The sequence below is a fragment of the Apis florea genome, unplaced genomic scaffold (assembly GCF_048593485.1).
Source record: "Apis florea isolate Af1SG1 unplaced genomic scaffold, ASM4859348v1 contig_3391_pilon, whole genome shotgun sequence".
Classification (NCBI taxonomy): domain Eukaryota; kingdom Metazoa; phylum Arthropoda; class Insecta; order Hymenoptera; family Apidae; genus Apis; species Apis florea.
Window position 1 is genome coordinate 380,487 of NW_028256754.1, and position 19,643 is coordinate 400,129.

A 19,643-nucleotide genomic window follows, 5' to 3' on the forward strand; every position below is an offset into this window, starting at 1 on the left:
CATTTTTCACATTATAACAAAATATGATTGACAACAAATAACTGAAAAGAAAAAATCGAACAAGAAACAGAGATAAGAAAATTTTGTTAACTACGAAAAAATGCTATCTTTTTATATTATTGTCGAATTATATGAATAATATTGCAATGCAATCTTTAATAAAATTCTTTTCTAAAATAGTTTGTCTTCTTAAAATAAATTTTCTACTTCTTTAATTACTACCTTGATTCTAAGATTCTAAAATTTTTACGATATTTCATTTATAATTCACTTAATAAAGGAAATGCACGATACATTTACTTATGATAGAAATTTCTTATCAAAGCTCATTTATTATTTCATGCAATCGTATAATAGTAGTTTGAATACGTCGAATATCGTAGTTGGAAGTTGAATCATAAAGAAATTGTAAGTTTTTTCAAACTCTCAATCGTCATGCACCTTCTGCTTCTTAATTACACTTCATTTTATTTTCTAGATATCACAGTTTAGAATCATTCCGAAACTTCCACCCTCATTTTTATTCAAAACTTTTTGTCCGTGTGTTCTATCTGAACTTTCGATTAACGTCATACCTATTCCTTCTTTGTAATTTTATTTTACACTTTTTTTCTCAAATGTGTCTACAATTGCAGCTTTGTGAACTTTGATAAATGCACAGTTTTCTTTTCTATGTTAATCGATGTTTTCGTGTTGGAATTTTTTCTTAGAAATGTTAAATAATTCTTAGAATTTTTATATCTTTTACAGATTAAAAAAAAACTATAATTAAATGAAAATCATATATAAAAAGAAATTTAATTTATCTAAAATTTATAAAATAAAAATAATTAGATTTTTTCAAATAAAAAGTGTAAATATATTTTATATTTTAATATATTTCCATAAATTAGTTAATATTGATCTATCTCTACAAATTTTAACTGAAAAAAAGGAATTCTGAACGAAACAGAAAATATAGAGAACGATACAAAATTAATTCGTATTTGGTATCATCTCGATCATAAAAGTATTAAAACTTGTAATGATAAAATAAAATATACATCTATAAAAACATTTTTCTTATTTTAATAATTCATTAATATATAGTTAAATTACAGATGATAAATCATAGATAACATTAAGATTTTGTTTGAATCGGTCACAAGAATCACAAATATATGACTATATGACTATATAAATAAATAAATTTGTGGCTATTTACATATATAAAGTGTTAACATCTTCATGGAAGATCTTTTTTTAGATAATCGATAGACCAAAAATATCCTAGAAATCAAAACAAAAACAAAAATTAATATACAAAAATCCAGCTGTAATTACTTATAATTTAATAAATGATTTTTTTTTAAATTTGAAAGTTTACTAATGATCAGTTTCAAATATATATAATTTGATGTGTATTACGAATTTCAATTTTGAGTTGTCTTATCTTCACGATAATAAAGAATTATTAAAAGTGATCCGTAGTTAATAAAATCGCTGATAGAATCTTTCAACTTTCTATCTGAGAATCACGGTTTAAAATATTACATATATTTTCTTATTTTTTTCTTCCTTTCTTTTAAATACGAACGAAAAAAAAAAAATCCTGAAATAGTGATTCAACTAAGATATACAGAAAAAAATTAAAATTATTATAATATAATAATAATAAAAATTAGAAATTGTGATTATAAATATTATTATATGAATAAAAGATAAAATGAAGAAATAGCGAAATGATTATTCTTGTGCAATTCTATAATAATAATTTTTAATATTTTTTCAGATTCATTCTATTGTCATAAGTATCACTATCTAAAATTGAAATATTTCGCAAAATGAAATAATATGTATATGTATAATAAATTTATTCAACAAATTTAGTCAAATTTATAATTAATCGTTATACCTAAAGTAACTGATTTGCAATTCACATTCAATTCACATTCACATTCTGAATGTCATCGCAAAAAATGTCGAGGATGGATAAGTCGAGAAGTTCATCAAGAAAGAACAATGTATATTTTCATATTAATAATTAGAATATCGCAATACTCTCGACAACAAGAATGGTGGTTTTTGAGAAGAGCGATAGTGCTTGAGAGAAGTAACAAAGAAGAGAAAGAAAGGGAGTGGGATGAGAAAGAAGACACGCGGTCTATGGGAAAACGTCGGGTCACTCTTATCGCCGTTTCCATACGCACGTAGGGAAAATGGTCGCCTTATCTAGTATTTCCATGAATAATTTAGAGAGCTTCGCTGTTGAAAACTTCTCTCGCAGCCTTCTCGTACCATCGTTCCGACCCTTCTCGTGCGTTACCCTCTCAAGAGAGAACTATCGTTGAACGGAAAAGAGAGCACAGAAAAAAGTACTGGTTGAAATCAGTGCAACGAACAGAGATCGAGAAAGGAACATGTTGAAAGCTGTTTTCAACAAAAATAGGATTAAATTTAAATTAAAAATTTTTTTTTTTTTGATTTTACTATATATTAATGATTCACAAATAAATGTTTCGTTTAATTACACTCATAAATGAACATTTAAATTATATATTCATATTAATGAACATTACATGAAATATACTTGAATTAAATTATATATTAATGAACGCTTTCTGAAATATACTTGAGTTAAAGCATCATTAAAACGAAATAATATAAAAAAAAATTCCGAAAGCACATGTTTTCGATTTGAAATACATGAAATTTAAAGAGGAAAAAAGAAAAGAGTAGACTCTAAATCTATAATTTTAACTAATTTTAAAAATATTAATAAAAAATTTTCGATACAAAATATATTGAATATGTATTCGCAGTATACATCACTTCTTAACTATTTGTATAAACTATTGATATAATAAATGAATAAATATATCAATACATTTACAATTATTATTATTATCTCTTTTTTAGTACCTATTCATACCAAGTTTCCGTTGAATCCGCGGAATATAAAAATAAAATATAGATAATTAAAAATACAATCGGACAGAAAATAATTTTATATAAAAACATAAGTCGAAAACTACTTTTTAATATAACTAAAACTACTTATTAAATAAAAATGAAAATGAATGTATAATATAATGAATTAAATATGATATATAAATAAAATAATATAGAATAAATTTTTTTATTTAACAATTTATTAATACTACTAAAATTAGTTTTCGAGAAAATAAATTCAAAAATTCGTTTACATAACTTTTTAAATTTTTTCAAAATAAAGATTTAAACGATAAAATTTTATTCTATATTTTATGCTTATTTTTATGTAAAATAATTATTTATTTATATTTCATTTATCTATTTATATCACATATATCAAAAATTAGCTAATTTCACTTGTATTTGAAATTTTTTAAAATCTAATTTATTTAAAAACAAAATCTTAAATAAGAAAATATTATTTTTTTACGAATAATTTCTTAATACAAAACAATTACAGAATATCCATATAAAGAATTTCTGGACGATCAATTTAATTTTTTTTATTATATATATGTTACACGTTAGAAAAATAACCTTAAAAAAGATCTCAAAATTGATAAAACTTATTTCTGTTATATGTAAATATATAATAGTTGCCAGCTTTAAATGATAGTCTCATATTAACACATATAGTGGTAGGGACATATATATAAGAAAAATTCAATGATCTAATGCCAACAGTTTTTTGCGAATAATTCGAAAATTAAAATCAACCACTGGTTATGTTTAAAAAAGAAAGTTGCTTAAAATGAAGCGAAAATGAAATATTATAATACTGTATAAATATTTTTGTTTTTATTTTTATTATAAATTTTATGTTTTCATAAATATTAAGTTTTTTAGTCAGAGGGATATCAAATTTTTAATATCGCTTCTCAATATTTCATAGTAATTTTCTTTTTATGTTCAAATTATTTTAATATTGAAAAAGTATTTGAAAATATATAAATAAAGTAAGTAGAAATTTTTATAAAAATTTTCAATAATGATCTTCATAATTAAGATATAATAATTTTTATATCTTTAAATATCATAGATACATTTATTGTTCTGAAATATCGTTCTTTATTGATAAGATTTAATATTGTAATGAGCTGTTGCTTTTCAAAGTTTCAAAGCTTAATATAAAAAATTAAATAAAGTTGAGTTATTAAAATATTATAAAACTTAATTTATTTATTCTAACGTCAACAGTCTCAAAAACTGGACCTTATACCTTAACTAACTTTCTAAACTTCGTAGATTTAAACTTTGGTATAAAATTGAAGCTAATATGATGTTAACCTTCAAAATTCAGGTTTTTAAAGATTGAATGTTGAAGTTAAAAAAAATTTGAGCACATAATACTAATCTGTAATTGATCACAATTGAGTTGGATTTATAGAATAATTTATTGTTATTTATAAAATTGACAGAAAATAAAGACTATTTTTTAGCAGAATAATTTTTTTATTTTCAACAAAAATACATATTTTCATGTAATATAAGAAATTATGATAAATTTCATTTATAATTAAAAATAAAAGAATATTTTCATAATTTAGTAAAAATATTCCAGTGATATTTTATGAAAAATAATAAAATATATTGAATAATAAAAATAATAATACTTTTTCTTCTTTTATTTTTTTCATATAACAATGTAATATATAATCATAGAATAATATATTAAAAAAATAACTTTGTGTACTTGTATAATTATAAAAATTATTGAGTTTAATTTATACTAATTAAGTAGATTATGTATAATTAATAAACATTAAAAACTAGAATCAATAAATCACAATCCAAGAAATATACAATAATTTAATAATATAATAATCGATAATTTAATAAAAATATTAATGATTGATTATCCTAAATATTAATTTCAATGAAAGATATATATTTATTGTAATTTAATTTGCCATCGATCACAATTCCTTTATTATAAATTATTACTAAAGCATCATAAAATTTTCCTAAAAGTCTAGAAGAAAGTTCACGTTCTTATTTAGAAATAGATAAAATAACATTATTGCAAGAATTTTGTAAGAAATTTAGATATGATCAGGTTAAAATAAAATTTCCAGGATTTCTTTTCTTTATTATTTATAATGTTTATTCAATTTCAGTACATTCATGCGTGTTTATCGAATGCATAGAAGAGTATAGACGAAGTTAGACCGATATAATTGACATTTTTTCTTGTGATTTTTTAAAAAATAATATTATATAAGATATCTATTTTTTAATGTTATTAAATTTTTTTATTTGTACTTTTTATGATTCATTATTAGTGTAATATTTTATTCATTAATTTAAAAATATTTTTTCATAACTTTGTTTTTCGAAAAAAAAACTAATTTTTTTAAAAAAAATCTATAATTAATCTATTGTTCATGTCATTTTATTAGAATTTTGTTAAAAATTTATATAGTAATAGATTCTATACTAGCATGAAAGAAAATGAAAAAGGAATGAAAGAAGAAAAAAATGTGATCAGAATAGTCTTTTGTAAAAATAACCAAAGAAAAAAAAAGAAAGCGTATTTTCTATCATAAAAGTATGACGGAATATTAACGTAATTTTCTTCGACTTGTGAAATGATAGTTGAATTCTATTCATGTCAATCGATGAGAGATTGCAACGTGATTCGTGATAATATAAAGCAATTATCATTAAATCATTAATATCAAGGAATTATATTAGGTGTATTCATAGTGAAGAGTAGCCAATTTAAAAAATAGTCAACAAAATGTTTAATTTATAACATTTTCTTCATGGATATCATCTGAATTTCAAACTATATTCTTTTTATTTTCTGATATTGTTATGAACTATCATGATATAATTATCAATATAAAAAATTTACATTATTTAAAGATGATATAATAAAAAAAAATTTGCTCTTAATCATTGTCTGAGATATGAATGAAAATTTAGAAAAAAAATATAATAAATAATATTTAAATGTTTATATGAGAAATCTATATGAAAAACTTAAAAGTGCAAAAATATACAAAATACAATATACTAAATAAATAAAATATACAAAAATAAAAATAATATCTAACAAAATAAAATAAAATATTAAATACATTTAATATTTAATAGATTAATTTTTATTTTGATTTCATTTCTATTTCTATCTCTATAAGAAAATTTTTAGTTATACGCAATAATATTTATATAAAATTTATTAAAAATAATAATAAAAATTTTTGAAATATAAAATACTATTATATATATAAATATTATAAGAATATTAAATACATGAAGATATTAAATGAATTGATATGAAATAAATGCGAAAAAAAAATAATTTATGTTTTTTATGAAGAAAATAATGAGAAAATAAAATATTAATTAAACATATGATTAATAACTTCAATGTTAAAATATATATAAGAATAATTGTGCATAAAAATATCTTAAAACATTAAATAATAGAAAATATTTGAGAAATTAATGATTTCTTTATGAATTTATAATAACGATTATTTTTTTCGATTTTAGCCAGCCAAGTAGCATTTTCTAAATATTATTTTATTTCTTCATTGTTTTACTTCAATATTACTTTTTTCATATTTGCTTTACATTATACCAATTTAATATTTTCATGTGGTTTATATTTATTATAAGATTTTATATTTCTATTATAAACTTGGCATTTTCATATTTTTAATTTTTTATTGCATTTGACTGAAAACTTGAATTAAGAGTAATATAATTAAAATAATAAAAACTGATTCGTGATTTTGCATGAACAATCGAAATTTAATAATTCATAAATCACATTTTTTAATTTTTAGAAAAGAGCAATCTTAAACTTATAGTTATCAAGTTATTTTGTCATATTTGATTAATGTAGTTAATCCATTCGAGACTAATAATATACTAGTTGTATTGTCCAAATATCCAAATATCTACTTCGACATATCGGATATTTTAATTATATTATTAATAAAATTTATATTATTAATTATTATTAAAAGTCATAAAAACTTAATTATAATTAATATAATAATTATAAATATTCTCCTAGTTTTTAGAATCGTGAATTCTTTTTCCAAATAAATTAAAATATTACATTTTAAAACTTTTGAATTTTTACTTCTTATTTTGATGAATTATAATTATATGTAATTATATAATTATATATATTCTCTTAACTATTGGACATCAAATATGGAAATTAAACAATAATGTCTACCCTTTTCAATTTTCAATATTACTTATATTATTTACTGATAAATATATTTATATATTATAGTATATTGTATGTTCAAACAAAAATATCAATTATTCAAAATCAATAGAGGATATAACAAATTTTCTTTATCATACTATGCATTACATTACATGAGATTATATAAAATTAGTCTTTTATTTTTGTAAACATTTTATTTTATACAATCAATTTTATTTTACCGATTAAAATTATATCTTTTAAATAAAATTTATCATTTGAAAAAATAAATATAAATAAAATGAATTTTGATATTTTTATTTTTTATTAATTGTCAAAATATAGAATATAGAATATGGAAATTCAAGGAATATAAATAAATTAACAATTTGCACGAAAATTCTAATAAAATTACAATAAAAATAATATAAACGTGATTTTAAACATTTCATTATAAAAAAAAAACATTTCATTCATAAAAAAAAATGATTTTTTTTATTATATTTTATTAAAATGATACAAAATTTATATTTTCCAATAAATATAATTTTACATCACAAATTTTAATGTAATATTTAATTTTATTTAATATATCTCAGAAATATATTAATACTTTATTATAAAAATTAAAAAATTTGTATCATAAATTCATTATATGAAAATAATGAAATATTAAATCTTTCTTATGAATGAAATTTCTTGAATATCGCATTTTGCAAATAAACAATGAATTTATTCAGCATAAAAGTTTCATATGCCAAAGAAAGAAGATTTAAACGATTCTCTTGAAATGTGAATTTTTCATGACATTTTTGACAAATACTACGTGAATTTCAATTTCCGCATTTTCCAATAATCGTCATAGAAATTTCATTTCGCAGTCAAACGTAACAAATATCCACCTAATATTAAAAAATAGTAGCATTGCGATCAAGCTGACACTAATGAAACTTGATCCTATATTACGATACTAATAATTTTATTTTGCTACTCGTCAAACAAAAAACTTTACTAATATACTGCATTTTGTCCACTTATTTAACATCAATATGATGTTAATATTGATAATAATTAAAATTAACAAATGATAATATATTTTTCAGTAATATTTCAATTCGTTTCGCTAAAAGAATAAATATAAATAATATAAATAATAAATTAAATAAATAAATAAAAATAATAAATTTTAATATAATATATATTATATAAGTAAATAGTGGAATTTTCGTAATAATAAAAAAAGTAAATTTCATAATAATAAAAAAATAGATATTCATTTAGATAAAAAAAAATATTCATAAATAAAAAGTGAAATTGAAATCAGAATAAAAAATAAAAATTTTTATTTTATATAAATAGAATAGTTATTTTTTCGTTCTGAATAGAATGTATTTTTTCTCAATATTTTAAAATAAAAAATTAATTATGTTTCCATTAAAAAAATCATATATATAATTAAAAATATATATATAATAATATATAATAATTATTAAAAATATATCTGAAATAATACTTTTATAATAATATTTGTATTTAATATTATTAAATAATAATAATATTTAACGAAATATATTTAATATAAAAATTTAATAAAAGTGACAATTATTGTAAAAATATCTAATATAATATTTCTAGATATAATTGTATTGTAATAATTGTATTACAATTTTTTTTCATGTTTTCTTTTTTATATAAATTATTTTATTTTTTAAGATTTTTTAATGTCACTTACCCAGCATGAAGGAACATATAAAACGCAAACCTCCAGAGTTCAAGACGTTTGTCCGGTCTGTAAATGAAAACGCTGTCGATTGGTACCGGCCCTGAAGGATTTACCTCTCCCATCGCCACTGTATAATATGTGAAGAAACCCAGCTATAATAAAAAATTAATGAATATTATCAATAAATTTTCATGATTTTTTATAAATTAATTAATATAAATAATAATAAAAAATGAAAATATATATAAATAATTTTATAAAAATTTCTAAAAAATTCTATTAATTAAAAACACGTATCCAATAACTTCTATTCGAAATATAATTTTAATTAATTAAAAAATTAATAAAAATAAATTTTCATTTTTAAATTTTTTATAGTAGTTTATTTATAAACTATATTTGTAAGTATATTTATAAAGTTTCTATAATAATATGAAAATTTTTAATTTAATTTTACTTGTAATTTATAATTTATAATAAAAAACAAAAATAAAAAATACAAATATCATTTTAAAATGTTTTGTATTGTTTTTTTGAAATAAACTAATTTCAAAAGAAATAGAAATTTCTTTAATTAAAAGATTAAGTATATTTTTAAATTAAATGCTTTATTAATTTCCAAAATTTCATGAATATAATGATGTATTTTATTACATGGAAAAAATAATAGATTTTTTATTTTTAAGTTTACTCACAATTTTTTCAAATTATTTAAAATTTCATCATTATAGAATATGATTTTATAAAAACTTAAGTATTTATAAAACTAATCCAATGAAATATTTATATAATTATCTTAACGTTTTCAATATTTCCTCTTTCCTATTAAAAAAATGAAAACGATCTTCCATTTTTCTGATATTATTTCAATTTTATTTTTATTATAATTTTATATCAGTAATATTAAAAATATTATATATAAAATATACACATATATACCCATCCCCCCACACACATATATATAATTATTTTTATGTTTTAAATTCATTATTGCAAAACTTCTCTCAAGTTTGGAAATATTTCGAATATATATAAATGCAAATATTTTTCTCTTATCTTCTTTAAATATATTATTTATGGAAAATGTTTTGAAGCAAAATATTATCGTTTGTTTTTTAAAATGTATATTCTTAGTCTTCTTAGATAAAGGAATTCATAAAAAAATATTGCAGAAATGCAGAGTTTCACGATCGGCTATTATATATACAAATTATGGCACGTTTCATAACGATTTATGGTTGATATTGCAAAAGATATGTATTAGATCACTTCATTTTTCTCATATATAACGAAAAGAAGCGTTATTGGAATACCCTGTATTTTTCAAGTATTTATTCTGTGATTTGAAAATTTTATCAAAATTAAAATCTTTATTTCCATATATACATATAAATTTATTCGATTAGAGATTCAGTTACGTTATTGACTTTCAAAAGATATTGTTATGAAAAGAAATTGTATATTAAAAGGAAAAAAGAATAAGAATGATAGTTATAGATCCAATATCTTTTGTAATAAATCTAGATAACTCACTGAAGATTATAAGTTGGAGTTTTATACTAGGAAGAAAATGTTTTTAAGAAATAAAAGGAGGAATTGATAACTAATATCACATAATATCTATAATTTATTAAAAAAATGAAGTTTGCTAATGCAACTTTCATTTGACTGAAATAGATTTATTAATTAGTGAATCTTTTTAAATTTACTTGATCAATTTTATTTAATTCTTCTATTCATTATGATAAGCATATAATTTTTTTTGAATAATTTGCAATCTTTTTTTATTAAATATACTTACGTAAAATATTATAGATAATATTTAATATATAATAATAATTCATAATTATAATTAATAAATAATATTTAATGATTTTAAAATTAATAATAAATTAAAAAAAATTTATTTTATATAGAACAATAATTTTTTACAATAATATTAAAAAAATCGAATTATTATTTGTTATCCATATGATGAAAAAATATAAAAAACGTACAATTTATTTATTTACGAAGTAATATATCACAAAAAATTTAATAATTTTATACATAAATATATTATTTAAATCAATAATAAAGTTTATATTAATATTTAAAACCATTTTACAAATCTAGATAAAAAAATTTAAAAGACTTTTGCATATTATCAGAATTATTACATTATAATACATTAAAAATTTCAATAATTTTATATACATATATTCATATTTATTCAATAGTATATAAGACAGAATTCATTATATAATTTCATTTAAACTAAAGATACATAAACATTTAGTTTTCTTTGATCTACTAAAATTTATCGAATTCAAACGCAAGTTTACGCGTATTTTCGAGCAAACTATACGAGAGTTTATGGATATTGATAGTACAGAGCCATTGAAAAATAATCTCTGCTATATTACTAGACTATAATTGCCTATCCTTTTCTTATTTCGTTTAGTTACATCAAAGCAAATATCTGAAATTTTCCTTACTTTAACAGTCATTCTTTAAATTAAGTCTCATTCTTTAAATTAAAAATATTTTTGTTTTTTTTTTTTATTTATACAGATTATGTTTTCTTTAAGTGAAAACAATAAAATATCTTATAAAGGGTTGAAATTATCAAAAAAATCTTTTATCAAAAATTGTTTGATTCAAAAGGAATCATAGCGCAAATTATTTTTTTTTGTTCATCAAATTGAAGTCGATTTCATTTTTTAAAATAAAATATACAATTTTGAATGCATGATCGATCAATTTTGATATTTTTTATAAAAAAAAAAGTATTAATTATTTATGTTGAAAAACGAGAAAACAATTATGATATTGATTATTCGAATTATTCGATAATTGGTTATTTAATGATTTACTAAATGATTAATTTGAATTCAAACAGAAAATGAATATATATTTAAATTAGTATATCTAACAATGTTTATTTTGAATATATATCCTTCTATTTAAAAACGATTCATTGCTTGCAATTGATTTAGAAAAATAATATTTATTCATTATAATTTTTTAATTTAAACAATTACGTTATATTTCCATAGTAAAATAAAAATAAAGTACACATCATTGTTATAAATATAAATTAAGATATGAAGTTATACTAATATAAAATTTATAATAATATAAAATTTTCGTTATTCATTATATAAAGTAACAAAAGAAAATACTACTGTTTTATGCAGAAATGTATATAATTATAATGAAAAACATGAAGGACATAGAATTAAGGGTTAAGGACATTTATTATTATAACGATCCAAATTATCGGTTTTCTAAGTGAATATAAATAGCTAAAGGAGGAGAACATATGTCACAGTTAGTGGTACATGCAACATCATGACGATAATTATAAGCAGGACCATATATATCAGAACCTAATATTATATTAACATTAATATTATATCAATATTTAGAATAGCGTTGTTTGGGCATATTGTTTCTATTATGAAATATACACTGACTATGTATATTATATGTATAATATTTCCTTGACGATACAATAAAAAGTCGCATCAACATATTACCCATATGTAGATTTGCATATATTCTTGTAAAACTTTTCTCTCGATTGAATGATTTATTATTCATCGCATTTTTATTTTGTAAAAAAAAAATTGAATTTTTTTTGTTTTATGTTTCGAAAAATCTGGAAATGTAGACGAGAATAAAGAAATAAGTATAAAAATTATACGTATTTAAAAAAAAAACAAAAGAAATATAGAAAAAAATATTATAATAAGGAAAAAACAAAATGAGAATGAACAAATAAAGAAGAAAAAATAAAAAATATTAAATGCCAAAATCTTGTCAATTCTTACATAACTTATAGCATTTTTTAAATAATTATAGAAAATATTAATTATAGATAAATAGAAACTAATTTAAAAGAAGAAATGATTTGGATGACAAGGAAAAAGAAAAAAAAAGATCTAAGCAAAGAAAAATAAGCGGTACGATGGAAGAAAAACGAAATGTGAAAAAAGTAAAGATAAAGTAAAAATAGAAAAAGCAAGAAAAGATAAAAAAATTTGTTAACAGTAGATTTCTGTAACAGTTTGTTAAAGACACAGAGGAATGCAAATGATCGTATTCTAATTCGATATGCAAAGGAAGAAAAAAAGTCACAATTTAAAAAAAAAAAAATAAATAAAAAGACAATGAAAATAAGGATCGTTTAGGATTCTTAGAAAAATATACTTTTTATATCAAAATCAGATATGAAGAACATTAAAAGTAAAATAATTTTCTAAAAGATATAGGATTAATATATACAAACAAAGCATAATACTATTAAGCAAATATATAAAATATATTAATTAATATTAATTGAAAAATAAATGAAAGATATAGATATTTTGGAAACTAAGAGTATATTATTAATGTATCTAATATATATATTTCAAAAATAGATGCGACCAAACTTTATTATCATATTTTAGTCTTTCTAAAAAGAGAATAAAAAAAGAAGATTCAAACGTTTTTGTGTATGAAATAAAAAATATATATAAAATATATATAATAAGTTATTTATTTAAAAATTTATATTTACTTCAAAAAATTAATAAAAATGATTTTATTCTGCAGCAATGCTTCACAAATTCGAACATCTCAGAGATTATCGAAGATATTTTGATATGATTATTTTTATTTAATCTGATTTTTTAATAAGTATGTATGAAACTTATCAATATTATTATAATATAATAATTAATATTATTAATATTATTCAATATTATTTTAAACTAAATTTAAATAAAAATCTAAAATAATTGAATCCAAAAAAAGTTGTAATTGCATATAATGTACATAAAAAAAGCAAAGCCAGATAAAATTTAACATTTTAGATATTACTTAAAATATTTGAGTTATAATAAGATTAATAAGGGAAGATTTTATTATATACTTTTAAATATTAAAACAATTTAATATAATTTAAAATAAACATAAAAAAATTTCAGTTTAGTTTCATAAACAATTATTGCGAAATATTCAATTATGGAAAATTCAAATTACCCTATTTAAGACTTCAAAAGAAGAAGAATTCTTCCTTTTAATGATTAAATATAATTAGATATAATATAAATAGATATAATATAAATTAAGAATAACATGAAAATACGAACCAAATTGTTTACAACAACAAAAAATATCATTTTTAAATATCAATCAATAATATTATTAAATATTAATAATCAACAAAATCAAAATTTTAATCATTAAAATGAATTGTTCTGATAATTAGATTTTTTATTATTGAATAATATAACAAATAAAATTGAAATTAACAAGAATAAAATATCAAAAATTATTCATCATATTTATCATTGTTCACTATAAGAATACAAAAAGAACGCAGGTGCAAAAATTTTGTTCAACTGTTGTTCTGAAATTCTAAAAAATTTCTAAAAGGATTGGTGGTCTGTCTTGGACCTAGAAAAAAGATGAAGCAATTAGAGGAAACACTGCTTAATGGACCTTAATAAGGGGTGCTCGTCATACTCTAGCAGACTTTTTGTTCCTCCTTTATGTCGGTACTTCAAACCCTACTTCTTCTCCTCATTTTCTTCATTTTCCTCCCGCTGGCGTTTCCGGGAGGAGATGAGAGAAATTTATGATGTATATAGTTGTTTTACAAATTGCTTTAGTCATTTTTTCATGCTTTAATAAATATATAACAATATGAAATATTATAATGTATTTTTAAAAAGTTTGATAAAATATATTAAAACTTATTTTTCACATGTTAGAAATTTCAATATTCCTATTTTAATAATTTTATTTTATTAATTAGAATCTTAAAATTCTAATTAATTTCATCTTCTCGATAAAAAAAAGATTTTATGTTATTGATCAGAAAATCCACATGCAATTTATTAATTTATATATCCTTGTCAATTCTTCAATTCGTATACTAATATAAATTGATAAAATATCATACATAATATAAAGAATGTTATTCTTAAATTTATGTTGATAATATAAATAGATATTATAATATCTATATAACATAATAAAATGTATTATTTTTTCGTTTATATTGTAGTATTAATATATTTATTTGATAAAATATCTTTGAAGACTTAATTCTTTAGAAGTTGCTACAGAATTGCGGAAATTTAAAATGCAAATATTATAAAACGGTTATTGATGCTTTAAGTGATAAGCAATTTAAGTTTCCATTAAATGAAATGCAGAGATAGAAGCAATGGAATAATTATTTCATTCTATCTCCATTTCGTTTCGTCTAAGGAAAACTTAAATTGCTTATAACTTAATAAGTAAATCTCAACCAACATTTTTATACATCAATTTTTATGTTCTTTCATGTTCTTTAGAATCAATTTTCAAAAATACCTCACGAATATATTAACATGCGTTATATGTTATATTTATATAAATAATTATTATATAAATTATATAAATAATATTATATAAATAAATATTATATTTATATAATTATTTAAATTTCATATTATCTATAATATCTAAAATATCTTATTTCATTTTTTGAATAATATATATATGAAAGCGTATTATAGAATTTTTTTTTTTGAATTTATATATATTATGAATAACAGACATAAAATAGAAAATTTTTTTTTTTGAAAAAATTTTTTTATAATATTAAAATACTAAAAAATTTTAATAATTAAAACTTTTATTTGCTAGATATTATAATTTTTATTAAATATATTATCAGAATCAATTAGATATGTTTTGTAGGAATTTTAATTAGAAATAGAAATATAAGATTAAAACTTGTAATATCTTTAAAATTATGAAAAAAGTTCCTTATAAGGTTCGAACTTAAGTCACTTAGAAATCTTTGCCGTCAGTGATTGAAAGATCCTTTTCTAAGAAAAGCTTTATCAGTTCGAACTTCTGACTTTAAAATAAAATTGTATAAAACTTTATATAGAGTGTTAATATATTCATGAGACATTTGGAGAATCGATTCTAAAAATCAAATCAAATGCAAAAATTAGTATACAAAAATATTATTGAAATTTATTTATTAAGTTATAAATAATTTTTGCATCAGATGAAACAAGACAGGAATATAATATAAAATATGATGTAATAATATGTAATAAAATATAACAGTAACATAATAAAGAAAACGTAATCTTATTCATATATATCTCTATTTCTGTCTTTATACATTGTCAAATATAAATTTTAATTTATGTGTAATCAATTCGTTTGTATAATAAAATTCTATTTAATTTTTTACATTTGTATAAATCGATTCTATGATATATTTTTTCTAAAATATAATGATATATTCTACAAATAAAATAATTACTTAATATTTATTTTTTATTTAGTTTGCATCAAAGATATAAATTATATTATATTATATTTATATTTACATAATTTTAATGATAATCTGACTATTGTTCAGACTATTGAAATAGTAAAAGTTCACTTAGAATTCAGTTAATCAGATAGAACTAAAATTTTATTTATATATTATATGTATGTATGAAATAGAATTCATATAAACAAAATTCTATTGTATTTATAAAAAAAAAATTTGTAAAACACTTAGATACTTTGCAAAAAAATTCAAGTTTAAATTAAAATTTAAATTAAAAAATTCAAGTTTTTATATTATGCAATTGAAATAATCTTTTATCAATATCTTATTTATTATCTTATTTATTATATATAATTATATTTTATAAATCTTAATTTAATATTTAACTAAATTATTTGTAAAAAAAATATATAATGAAAATACTTTAATTCCAAATGTCGGTAATTAACTTCTTTTGTATTCTCTTTTCAGATTTTGTCCTCGAAAGAACTCGTAAAATTGCAATATCACAATGGAGACAAGCAGTCCCCTACCTTTCTTCTTCTTTTTCCTTTCTGATTTTTAAGTTCCGACATTAATCCTGTTCTCGTTGTTTCTTTCTCGGTTCACCACCCGGTTGCGTAAGCTTAATTAATTAATTCTTTATCCTTTTAATCCAGCTTTCGTCATTATTGCATCTCTTTTTCATCATTCTTTTTTTCTTTCACCACGAATGACCCCAGGTCTTATTTTATTTCATTCAACTACACAGATTTCTTAATAATTAGTTTTATATCTGTCTTCGGTTTCTCTAACATAAATATGCGTATTAAACTTATAAACTTTTTTTTTTTAATAATATGAAATTAATTATGTTATGAAAATTTTAATTGAAAAAATATGTTTTAGATACTTTATTAGATAATTGTATAATAAAATATTCTAAATTTTGTGAATATATAATATTTTTTAATTTCTAAAAGCATTTGTTTCATTGAAATTTAATTTTAATGTAATTTTAATGTAATTTTAAAATTTATCTCAAATTAAAGATTTTTTATTTATATTACTATTCCTCCGATTAAAATTGTTAATTCAATATATATTTAAAATTGTAAATTTCAAAACAGTATTTAGTTGAATATTTTTAGAAATTTTAAATTTACAGTAAAATATCAATTATCTGAACTAATTGGGAAAAAATTTTCAAATAAAATCGAATAAATGATTTTTCGAATAATCAGAAAGAATACTTCAAATAAGGAAGAATCGAATTTTGAAGAGTTGTGAAATATTAAATAATTTTCAAATATTTTTTAATATAAAATATACTATCTACTAAAAAGATTATAAAATGTAAATAATGTAAATAATGTAAATTAAAAAATGTAAATTATAAAATGTAAATGATAATATAAAATTTTATTTATTAATTTTATAAAAATACTATAATTCTTAGAATATATATTCTAGAATGTAAAATATTGTAAATGTAAATATTTCAGGAATGTAAATATTGTAAAATATGTTATCAATTATATTTCAAGCATTCAATCAATTTAAATTGAAATATGTAAACAAAATAATATAACACATGTATAAAATTATACAATAATATTTTTATTATTGAAATACCAGTTCATCAATATTATAAAATAAAATTTATATATATTTTTTAACATTATTGAATATTAAGCAATTGAATGATTCCATATGAATTTTTTTCAAATATTTTTATTAATCGAAAAATAATTTTATTGATAACTAGCATGTTACTTTGAGATTCGTATGAAAGCAACTATCATTGAATCGAGAAAAAGTAAAAAAATTAAATGATCAACATGAGTGAACATATTCAACAATGTTGAAAGTGCGGTTAAAAAACTTAAAAGAAGGAACAACTGAATGAATACTAGTAGAAAAGAAATATCGCAAGAAAAATTGACTTTGTAACGAAGAACGACCCGTTTTACATTATTACTTTGTGCTTTTGCGTGTTTTAATGCAATTCTATATTTATAGTTTATTCAGAAATATAAGTGAAAATTCGAAATCGATTCTCTATATAAGTATACATAATATATATATATAATTTTCTTTTAAGTAAATTCCATTATATATAAAGATATTAATAAATATCTTGATTGCGAATAATGTTATTGAAATTATTAATATTCTTTTTTTTTAAAATATGTATAAATCTCTTAATTAATTTGTTCTAAAAATAATGGAATTATTTGTTTCAAAATATAACCTTGACACAAAATGAGATGGAATAATTTAAATAATTAGAAAAATATCGTGTATTTTTTGTATATATAAAGTTATGATTCTAATCGAATATAAAAATAATAAACCAGATGAAAATACAGATGAGAATAAAATGTAAAAAAGAACCAAAAGTATTACAATAAGTAGCATCTATATTTTAGAAGTTTATTTAGCATCTCGCATTAGCATCCATATTTTAGAAGTTTATCTTGTTGTTTATTATTTATTTTATTATTTATTATTATTATAGAATGATTTTTTTTTTAAATTTGATTAAGAGAAAAAAAAATAAAAAATTGAATAATATAATTAATAACAATATTTAATTTCATATATAATTTTAGAAAAATTAATAATGATATTTATATATATTTAGAATGTATATATATACATATATATAATTATACAGAATATATATTATTATTCATATAATAAAAAATCATATAATAGAACAAAAAGTTATCGTATTCTTGGAAAATAATTAAGTTCAATAATGGTAGATGCATATCTAGGAAATAACAGCCAATGTGTGCATGCTACGATAATTAACTTAAAGTTGAAGTAACTTTATAAGCTCTAAAGCTTAGCTTATACAACATTGATTTTAGATATAGAATTCACCTGAAAATAGCATCATAATTAGTTGATAATTTATTATATTAGAATATTGTAAACTAATCTAATTTATTGATTTTAGCTTATATACATTGGATGTTAAGAAATGAAATACATTGTATTTATATATTATTCATTATTTTTTTTAAAACTATGTTTTATTTTTTTAGTAATTATGAATTACTTATTTGAGAATTTTTAAATATATTTTAACATATAAAATTCACTTTTTATGTTTTTTTATATACTCAAAGTGCAAATAAAAAAAATATATAAAATACATTAAAATCAATTGATTTCTTAATACATCTACACATTCTTAATACGTAATCGAAATATTGTGAAATAAATATTCTTATTCTTTATTATATTTTTAAGACCTCTCATTTTTTTACTCATATAGACTTTTTAATACATTATCTAAATAATAAAATTAATAAAATAATAAAAAAAAAAATAAAAAAAATACAATGAAGAAAAAAATTAATACTCCTTTCATTTTCTATAAATATTTCTAATAACAAATTTTTTTATCTAAAATAAAAGTAATGAAAATAATTAATTTAATAAACATTATATTTATGTTGTAT

General features: G+C 18.9%; 1 protein-coding gene across 2 annotated transcripts in view; it reads right to left on the reverse strand.

Moving 5' to 3' along the window:
- LOC100870842 (protein rhomboid-like) overlaps window positions 1–19,643 on the reverse strand; it is a 244,424-nt gene that overhangs the window by 45,818 nt on the left and 178,963 nt on the right. For both annotated transcript variants that reach the window (XM_086912588.1, XM_012492979.3), the window contains exon 3: window positions 8,880–9,022. In XM_086912588.1, coding sequence (XP_086768714.1) covers window positions 8,880–9,022 — 143 coding nt within the window. The remainder of the gene's footprint in view (window positions 1–8,879; window positions 9,023–19,643) is intronic.